This window comes from Maylandia zebra, linkage group LG17 (genome assembly GCF_041146795.1).
Source record: "Maylandia zebra isolate NMK-2024a linkage group LG17, Mzebra_GT3a, whole genome shotgun sequence".
Classification (NCBI taxonomy): Eukaryota; Metazoa; Chordata; class Actinopteri; order Cichliformes; family Cichlidae; genus Maylandia; species Maylandia zebra.
In genome coordinates, this window is record NC_135183.1 from 14,977,353 (window position 1) to 14,987,848 (window position 10,496).

Sequence of the window (10,496 nt, forward strand, 5' to 3'; positions counted from 1 at the left end):
AACACCGTTTCCGCTCAAAAACGTTGATGGCACACATGCTTATCTTGTGCCGTGGTACTGAGGTTGAGTTCAGAGTTCACTCTGCGTGGAGGTGAAGTCCGGCTCGTCCAGATGGCTGATATTTTTAAGAAAACTTGATTTCCCCCCCACCCCCCGTTTCTCTGTGGCTGCCGGACTTCTCGGGTTTCAGGGTCTTTCTCGACCTGTCGAGGGACGGCAGCGCCACATAAATCACACTTTACTTTATAAACCCTCTGCTCTCTGAAGTCCGACTCAGGACCCAACACACACACTCTCACACACATACACACATGTATTTCCAATGTACAAGCGATTGCTGTAGATTGAAGCCCCGTTGGATGCCTTAATCTGCGCTGCCTGTATCTTCTCATTTTTCTTTGTCATAATTTAGAACACATTTCCTTTCACAGGGAGTCCCCTTCGGAGTTATCTGGAAGGACTGCAACAATTTTAGACTAAAACTGCAGCAGTGATGAATCGAATGCAGAATAAACAATCTTATTTTTGAGCATATGGGAGAATGTAAAGTCTAATATTGTCAATAAAAATAGAAGAAACGTTAATAAAAGCAGCCGCAGAATAAAATAAAATAGCTGAAAACAAAAGTATTTTTGCCGTGTTAACATACATATTTTTTTTAATCAAATAGTTGCTTTCTAGTGCAAAACTTATTGAATATTAGTTAAAAGATGGAAGGGCAGGAATTAAAAACAGTCATGAGATTCTACAGGGACCGTGTTTGTGTCAGGTGTGCTCAGATTGTCATGTTTCTGTGTGTGACTAAACTAGGGTCATATTTGTGCTGTGATTCCTTCAGTACACAGAGCAAGTGGATATTATAAAGTCATCTAAATCTGACTTGTGCATTGCATGCCAAATGGTTGCATTCATGCTGCTAAAGTTACTGTATATTCTGGTTATTTATGTCATTTTTACTTGTGTGAAATACTCACCCTGGAAAGATCAAACGATCTGACTGAGTGACTACACAAACTACAAATCAGACGGGATGGTTTTTTGCAAGCTTTTGGTATGTGACAGCGTTTCAGACTAACCAACCCTCTCATGTTGCCACAGCTACTCATAGATGGAAGCAGCATTTAATGATGCAGCCGGTCCAAGTTGAGCTACATTTCTAAAGTCTGTAAGAGTCAGTTCAGAATGTTTTACAGATAAAGAGCTGTGACTTAGGACATATTTGAAAACGGCATTTATCTTAGCGATTAACTTTGAAAACACTACTTTAAGGATATTCAAGATTCTACTGCAGACCAAAGTGACATGACAGACATTTTTATGTGTACATAGTGTGAATCAGGGGAGTCATTTATGTGGATTAAAAATGACAATATTTTCCTCCTAAATATAGTATAAAGATCAGTATAGAGGTATGAAGCTGCATAAAATTACAATACTCCTGAAATGCACAATTCAAAATAGCCGAGTTATATAGCCTATATGAGAGTACACTAGATTACATTTTATTTTTAAATGGATGCTCAAAAAAAATGACATAATAATCTGTTTTAGTTCATTTGGGTAATTGGGAACAGAATCCTAGAGGTTCTACAGGGACAGACGGACGGTGGTCACTCTCCTTCTGTGAACTTAAACCTTCCGACTAATTAAAAAGCTGCTTTTACGGTCTCCCCTTCAGACAGCCAGATGTGACCGGGGAGCTGTAAAATCTCAAAGCAGTATACAAAAACACTGCACTTTGAAAAACTTTGAGAAAGCGATTGGAGACCCAAAGTGGTCACATTGTAAATTCCTTCCCACACAGCAAGCTTCAGTTCTGTAGATAACCTTCTACCAAAAAAGATGAACGCAAAGAAAATACAAATGGATATTTTCAATTTAAAAAAGTTTATTTTAGTAAAATATTACCCTTTTGTACATCTCTAAAATATGATGCTTTAAAATATTTTTTTACCCCATTTAAATAGCCTTTATGTATTTTCTGAACACACAAATGAATCAGACTTTGGTCATTTTCACTTACATAGATTTACATTTACATTAGATTCTTATACATTTTCTGACACGCTGTCAAAAATGTACGCTAAGAGAAAAGATAAGCTTGGAGTATGCAGAAACACATGCAGCTGAGAGCATACATTAACAGATATCACCTTACCGTGCAAGCCCACTGCTCCTTAGCTGAACTGACAAGAGTTCTAGCTTTGTGAAATACAAGCCCAGCACCAGCAAATAGCGTCATCTACAACACATAAGTCACGACAGTTTGTATTCAGAACAGAAAGGGATTAATGATTAATGCCTCACTCCATATGCATGAAACGCCGGCTTTCTGCAAAGTAAACACAACCAGTCCTTCCACTTTTACAACAAAGACACAACAATCAAAAACACTCATCTTCTGAATTCGACCCATGCTCAGAGATGTGATGGAAAACCATGTTTGGAAGAAGAGGACTTTGCTTTTTAAGCACACACAAACATAAAAGTGCACACCTGAAGATAACAGCTACAAGATACCCTTCGATTTACCCAGCAACTGAACACGACTCTGGCCAGTCTATTGCTTTAAATATTTCACTCAAAGCCAGCGGGGATACAGTACTCGTGTTTCTCAAGCCCGATATATTAATATTCTACAAACTCTTTATTTAACAAAAGGAGGTAAAGTTCTCAATGTTTAAACAATTAAATAGAAGCAGCCTCACAAATAATAATAATAATAAAAAAAATGTGTGAAACACATAACACCAGAAATCAGACCAGATGTTCTCTGTGAGCTTTCGCTACATGAGTTTTTCAGACTAACCAATCGTGTTAGTAACATACAGCTTTCTATGAGCTGCGACTTTTTAAAACAAAAATACAACCCAAAACATAACGATGCTTCTTCTGTATTAACCAAGGCTGTCAAGGATGCCAACATGGGAAACTTATCAGCTGGAGAATCATGTTGTAAGTGTTTTTCGCTTTGTATCGTGTCTTTTTTCTCCCTTCCCTTTCGTCGATCTGGAAACGATGCTTTGCTAGCGATCCGTCTGTCTTGTCAGTGTAAAGTTGTAATTTTAAAAAATAAAATAAGTATTGATTTTAAACAGGCATACTATGCTGTGGGGAATAATTTTCTGTCATAGTTACAGTACAAAGTTATTTGATGCAAATGCCATGTTTAACTAGATGATAACAATGACGTGACTCGTGTGCTCTGGCCTCAATAGTCATTACATTTTAGACTGAGGTGTGGCAGTGATCGCCACAATCTCATCAGCTGTTCTGCCCACATGTGATGGTCAACACCTTGATACAGACACTTGATACAACATCTTTGTACAATTTGTCACCCATCAGTATATAACAGATATTTATAGAGCACATAACAGATTAAGATTGCCTCACGACACAGCCACAGATTCACTCTGAAGACAGTTTTCTAGTGTTTTACAGTCTTGCTCAGAATCTCCAGTCTCTTCCTTCACAGTCTCTTTAGGTCCACAATTTTTAGTTGATTCCACCTTTACCTCCTGACTCTCCACAGAGCCATTTTCCTTTTCCACGTCTTTCTGCACCTCTAAGTTTCTCCTCTCCTCTTCCTTTTGCCTCTCCAGCTCCTCTTCAGAAGCCTGAAGCTGTAGCTGCTGCATCAGTTCCTCCAGCTTGTGGGCTTTGCGCAGCTCATTTTGCTGGATGATGGCACAGAGATGCTCCGTCAGCTGTTCCTTCACCTCCGTTTTCTTGTGAAGGTCCAGCTTGGCTATCACGTATTCAGCTTCTGCCCTCTCATAACGCTTTCTGTGGAGAAATAAGAGAAGAAAATGACTAAGAAACATGAAGAGGATCAAAACAGTACACTCAGAAATGACATGCTGTTTTTGAGCTCAATTTCCCTCACGAATAAGTAACTGTTTTATTTTATTTAGAATATGTGCTGAAAAAGATCCAAGTATGTTCATTTATATTTCATAAGTGCTATGACCAAATATCCTTGGTCATATGACCAATGTGTTAGGAAATGTGCTCATTTGTTATTTCTGCTTTTTGTCAAACCTTAACCACTTAGGAACACAAATGGAGTTCACAACATTTTTCAAGAAAAACAATCCTGAGAATTTATATAAGAATAAACAAAACTCAAACATAAATTAATAATGATTCAACAAATAAACACATTCTGGTTCCAGGAAGTCAAAGACTTGTATATAGTAGTAAAAGTAGTAATTTCTTAACAATTCATCTAAAACAGTTTCTATTGTTAATAGTGACATTAAATAATGGACTAAAGTAAATAAAGTTAACGCAGTAACTAATAACTTCAATTCTTACTGAACTCTACATTTAGTGAGTAAATATCAAAAGCCTGCTTAAGTTTCTCCATTTTGCTCCATTTTGGGAACAGAGCTTACGTTCTCTGCTCTCTGTGTCACAGCACACAGCATTAGTTATTTTCCTCTCTCACATTTCGTGAAGACCGTCTTCCATTCTGCCTTATCCTAACCATCTAACTGTACCAATACACGCTAGTCAGTCAGAGGCACAGTGAGGGCATGTCTTCACAGAATGCAATCATTGATACTGGGACTGACAAATACTGGAGACCAGAGTTCATGGACGGTGAAAAGATGATGATTTGTTTGATGATGAAGTTTGTTAAAATTAATGTTTAGAAACTACACACACACACACTTTACTTATTCGGCAACTAACAAAAAGGTCAGTTCAGCAGTGCTTGCATATACTTTAGGTTTTTTTTTTAAATTTTCTTTCATTTGGTGCTTATTATGTCTGGAACACCGTGCACTTCAATGAATGCAAAAAAATGACATGCAGAGTTGGTGACTGAACTAAAACCGACTGTACTGGCAGTGTCTCGTAACCCGCTGAGAGCAGATGCTTATTCTCTCAGAATGTCTGAATGCAGAAATATTGTTTTAATTGCAAAGGACAGAAGACCACATGGTGTTTGGAAACACTGTGGTAACAAACCAGATGATGGCAAACATTTCCAAAAATCAAATTTCACCTCTAGCTATTATGTTGCATCTCAGCAACATCTTAACAACTGACTAAATCAACATAATCATAACAGAATCCAGTGTACCGAGTGTGTGAAGGTCGGGTTTGTCTTTTCATTATACAAACACCTGTAATGATACAGGGCTAATGTCACTACATGACAGGCTGCAGCTTCATGAGCTAGGTCAAATACAGAGTTACCATATCACAGGACAGAAGACTGTTTACACTGGGAAAGTAAAACACCATAATACAAGATACAGGTTTAACTTCCTGTATTTCATGATAAATGACTCATGATTTTAGCTGTTCTGTCCTCTGCATGGTGCATATATTGTGAAAGGTTACACGAGTACTGTAGGGGGCAGTGTTTCTATGGTTTCAAAGCACAGCCTGTACTAGCAAGAATTTATACTTTTGAAAATAAAAGCAATAAAAAGCAACACACCCCTTAGGAGTTACTGTTCAACAAATTGAATGACAGCAGAAACTGTTTTCGGAGAGGCTCCAGGAAGAACATCAACGTGACGCTAAGGCTCCAATGGCTGTTTCACACAGCATTTATCTCCACTCTCATCACTGTGTCATATATAGATCTGACTCAGGGCAAAGAATAAATGAAATGGTAAATGGCCTATATTTATATAGCGCTTTACTAGTCCCTAAGGACCCCAAAGCGCTTTACACAACCAGTCATTCACCCATTCACACACACATTCACACACTGGTGATGGCAAGCTACATTGTAGCCACAGCCACCCTGGGGCGCACTGACAGAGGCGAGGCTGCCAGACACTGGCGCCACCGGGCCCTCTGACCACCACCAGTAGGCAATGGGTAAAGTGTCTTGCCCAAGGACACAACGACCGAGACTGTCTGAGCCGGGGCTCGAACCTGCAACCTTCCGATTACAAGACAAACTGCCAACTCTTGAGCCACGATCGCCCCATATGAAGTGTTGACATTAAAAACAACCTTTGATGGTCTACAACAATCTGAAATATAACCACAATCTATAATGGCACTGATATCCATACTGTATCTAAAAGAAAAACAAAGTCACTGTAACATCACCCACCGATTCAGACTCTGCATTTTGAATCATCGACACTTGTATTATGGCTGTTTCCATGATGATTTTTCTGAAAGCCAGGACTGCCTGTATTTAGATCAGATGGTGGACTGCTAAACCAAGCTTTGAGGGATAACACTAGCAAGTTTATTTAGCAGTCTGCCTTTTTAAACTGTGCAGATTCACTACAGAGGTTCACATACACAGTACTGCTAATCAGCACGATGTAGAAGACTAATAAAAATCATTAAAAATTCACTCAGGAAAAACTAGCACAAAATTCTTGGATGGTCTGTAGCGCAGAGTTACTGTCAGGTGATAAGCAGTTGAACAAAAACAGCTGAATGGAGGAACTGCAGTTTTGGCATTTCCATGTTTATTTTCAGCCACTTGCATTGGGATCAAGGAAATTTGTCAATATTCATCCCTAGTGGAGAGTGACACTTCAACTGGTCAACTGACATGCATGTGTGGATGCATTCTAATGCCTAAGGTGTGACCTAACTAATGTGATTGCATCACAGGTACCAGGTGTGAATTGGGCATAAGTGTACTGGTGGGCCATGAAGTCATTAAAAACACATCTGTGCTTTTAATATTGTGACAAATTCACATCAGCTGTGGAAAAGGGTTTACTGACACTTTCTTTTATATTTTTTCCTGATGTTAAGGCTACCTTGCAGCTGAGTAGTCCCAACTGGCTTGCTCTATCTTTCCTCTCAGGATGCCAATGTCACAAGACACCATGTCGTCGAGGGCTTGCAGCTCTTTCTGGATTCTCTTTAGCTTTACAGTCTCTTCCTGAGTCTGTTTGGATCTGTGGAAAATAATAAACCATTCACACATATTGTTTTTTTGCCTTGACCTTAATCGTTGCAGTTTTGAGGCACATTTATATTCATCATGTTAACTTGATACTCTAGTGATATTTAAAGGGGGCCTCTTTTGAGCCTCTGTGTTCATAACAACGATCAAAAGAATGAAACTATATATACACTTACTTCTCAGCGATAGTTTTTGCCAGCAGAGCTTTCTTGCGTTTGTTCCTCTCTTCGATGATTTTTTGCTCTTGCTGAAGTTGCTCCAGACGCGTCTTTTCCCGTCTGCCATCACACAAAATGAGAATTTAAACAAATGCATTTGCAATTTCATCTCAGAAAGACCAAACAAAAAACATCAGGATTATGAAAGGAGCAGTGTCTTTCAAAATCGTTCTAATTTACAAACACAACAGCACCCTATGGTATGGGTTTGGCAAATTATTATTATTAAGATTTTGATCATTGTGTGTTGATATTCTGATTCCGTTTTTTCCAAGTATCTGGTGCAGATCAGAATCTGAATCAGAGAAACCTTATTCATCCAAGAGAGAAACTGAGTAAGATGTGGACAGTGCTGAGGTAGTATGCATGAATTTAATGAAATGTGAGCCACATGTGTACAAGACCGACAGTACTGTCATTTATACATCACTCAAATCACATGCATCATATAATATGCTTGCTTTGACAGCCAAAGATAACCAAAAGAATCATGCATCATTCTTGTGGATATCACTTTGATCCACATCACCCACCAACCAAGGCTCCACACCCTCCACGAGAACAACAGTCCCTAGCAAAATCGTCCTGCTTCTGCAAGAAAGTTCAACACTTGCAGTGCAAAAAACACTCCTCAGGAAGCGTTAAAGGAGCAGGACAAAGAACCCAGAGTTTTTACAGGTCTCCCAAACTACACACATCTAAATCTGTTCCAAATCTGAAACAAGTCTGTTCCATAGAGGCCATATTTTGGAAACCCACAGGAACCAAAGGATCCACAGCCACTGTTACAATGACAGGATACCCTGACAAGTCCTGTGTCCTGGAAGCATGGAAATCAATAATTTCCAATGATTTGTCTATACAGAAGCACAGGCGTTTATTTTCCACAACCATCACTTTTATGTTTGACTAGAACATTAACTAAACATTGATACAGCACTGATGAGTGCTAATTATCCAGCCGCAAAGTTGGGGCAGAGAGGAGCCATCTACTGTGGTAAGTTAAAGTTTTGTTTCTCACCCAGATAGACTGCAGATACACGCAAAACCACAACACACATTAATGATACAAATCACTGCTAGAAACCAAATATACAGAATTACAGTTAGGTCCATAATTTATTGGACAAAGTGAGATTTTAAAAAAAAAAAAAAATCAGTTTTCTCTTTGTACAACACCACAGTGGATTTTGGATCAAACAATCTGCATGTGACCAAAGCGCAGATCTTCAATTTATTTTAATGGATTTAACAGAAGGATAATTTCAGCTACTAATCTTTTTGGAACATTTTCTGCAGGACTGTCTCTGAAACCCAATGACATATATAATGATTGCTGTGAAATTTTAGCTTTATATATGAAAAACTTTCCTAGACTTATTTTTAAAGACGTATTAACTAGAGTCCGTTGATATGATTTCAAATCAATGTCACGATTGAATGTCAACATTCAACAATGTCAACATTTCCTGGCCGGAGGAATTACGTGATAACCCATTCAGCACTACATTATTAAGGGGGCATTGCATACTTCTAACAAAGTCAAGAACACTCCCAAGGAGGTGGGTATTATTATCAACGTCTAAAATCAAGAGGTACTTTTATGTGGGGAAATGCAAAGGTTTACTACTACTAATTACATTCAAGAACAAGAAGACCAGAGTAGACTTTACCAAAAAAAACATCTGAAAGAGCCTGCTGAAAATTAATTCTTTGGCTAAATAAAATCAGCATGAATTTGTATCAGAAAGACAACCAGATAAAAATATGCAGAAAGACTGTTTCCAATTATTAAAAATTATCCTTATATTTAAAATTAAATTTGTCCAAATGCTTTTGAACTTTTGAATATGGGGGACTACCCATACGGAAAAGAAATAGTAAAAACTTATATGTGATTTACTCATGAAAGTGGCCACTTTCGCATTACTTTCATACATTGTTTTAGTAAGTATCCAAAACATAGAAGTTTCATTATATAATTTTTCAAGGGATCTTATATCTGTTTTCACACTTATATGCTTTTTATACAAGTTTCACACAAGACTGATACAAAGTTTATAAGATTTATATATATCTTTTCCATATGGGTATGCATAAAAATGGGTATGGTTTCTAAACAGTTGATGATAAATTTTTCTAAAAATGTTATTAATCAAAGCTGAAAGTCTGCGCTTCAATCACGTCTTGATTGTTTTAAAATCCTTTGTGGTAAAACTGCAAAAAATGTGTTTTCGTCCAACAAATTTTGGATCTATTTGTATATTTTGATTCACTGTGATACAGTCTCAAAGAAGAGCACAGAATGTCCCAGCATGTGCATGAAAACACACAATTATGTTTACATACTTGGGCATGTTTGCTACCCTGGTATTACACCTACTATGTAAATATTGGTCAGTTTACCTGTCATCTTTACAGTGCACGTGAGAACAAAATCATACTAACAATTCAATCTCTTGCTTATCCAGCTCTTTAACCACTGGGGTTTCTTCTTCTGTAGTCGGTTGGTCGTTTTCATTGTGCTTCATTATAGCGGGCTTCTGCTGCACCTCTTGTTTGACAGTGGGTGTTGTCGCCGGGGCTGTGGGTTTAGGCTCTTCCCTCGGGGACGGTTTGGTGAGTTGTTGTTCGCGTGAAAGAACCAGTGACTCGGCTCCTACGTTTTTCTGGGCTGCTGACTGCAGGGCTCTTTCTCGCTGCAACTGCTGCCGACTCCGGTTACCTGAAGCTGGTTTTCGACCCCGAACTGGAGGTGCAGATACAGTAGAGTCTGAAAAGTACACGTGACCATGGTTACTACTAAAAAAAAAGAAGTAGGAATAAAATATCAGAATGAAGTGCTGAGTGTTCCGACTCTCAAGAAAGGTTAGCTTACCCTTTTGCTGTATCCTGCGCAGCTCCTCGTCTGAAAAACCGGCCCAACCGCTCATTTTGCAACTCGCCTAACGAGACACATGTAGGAAATACTCAAATTACTTAAGACTACAAAGTTTTTAATTCAGAGTAAAGTTCAACGAAGGTGTAAACGCCACCGCCATCTTTGTTTATTAATGCCACGTCAAGGACCCCAAAAAGACCCACGAAATTGAAGTCCTACATATCGCCTGCATTAAAACAACGAAGAAGAAAGAACTAACTTGAAATCTAATTGAGATCATCAACAAGAATAATATCAGTATATTCTTTAGATAATTATACGTTGATGAGCTTAAAATGTGCTTCGAGTTATTTTATTTATCTTCGCAACTTAATATCATTTGTATAAAAAAAGATAAAAGGCAACGTTCTGAACACCTGATCAACAGACTGAAAATGTTCTTGAGCTCTGTGCTTGTGGCTTGATAGTCATTAAGTGTTGTTGATCAATT

At 38.3% G+C, this 10,496-nt stretch overlaps 1 protein-coding gene across 1 annotated transcript; it reads right to left on the reverse strand.

Annotated features, from left to right (window-relative positions):
* Window positions 1–2,992: 2,992 nt before the first annotated feature.
* Window positions 2,993–10,186, reverse strand: gorab (golgin, rab6-interacting). Its single transcript, XM_004569343.5, has 5 exons — window positions 10,004–10,186; window positions 9,574–9,898; window positions 7,084–7,185; window positions 6,759–6,899; window positions 2,993–3,789 (listed from the first exon to the last, which is right to left on the reverse strand). Exons 1-5 carry the CDS (start codon window positions 10,056–10,058, stop codon window positions 3,393–3,395), a joined length of 1,020 nt encoding a protein of 339 aa, XP_004569400.2. The 5' UTR covers window positions 10,059–10,186; the 3' UTR covers window positions 2,993–3,392.
* Window positions 10,187–10,496: the final 310 nt, after the last annotated feature.

What these genes read in the sequence shown, in the direction of transcription:
- gorab (XM_004569343.5), bottom strand. Translation starts at nt 10,058, where the DNA reads ATGAGCGGTTGGGCCGGTTTTTCAGACGAGGAGCTGCGCAGGATACAG. An exon ending in GATAAGCAAGAGATTGAATT is followed by an intron (nt 7,186 to 9,573) that starts GTTAGTATGATT and finishes GTGTGATGGCAG; the next exon opens with ACGGGAAAAGACGCGTCTGG. An exon ending in TGGGACTACTCAGCTGCAAG is followed by an intron (nt 3,790 to 6,758) that starts GTAGCCTTAACA and finishes ATTTCTCCACAG; the next exon opens with AAAGCGTTATGAGAGGGCAG.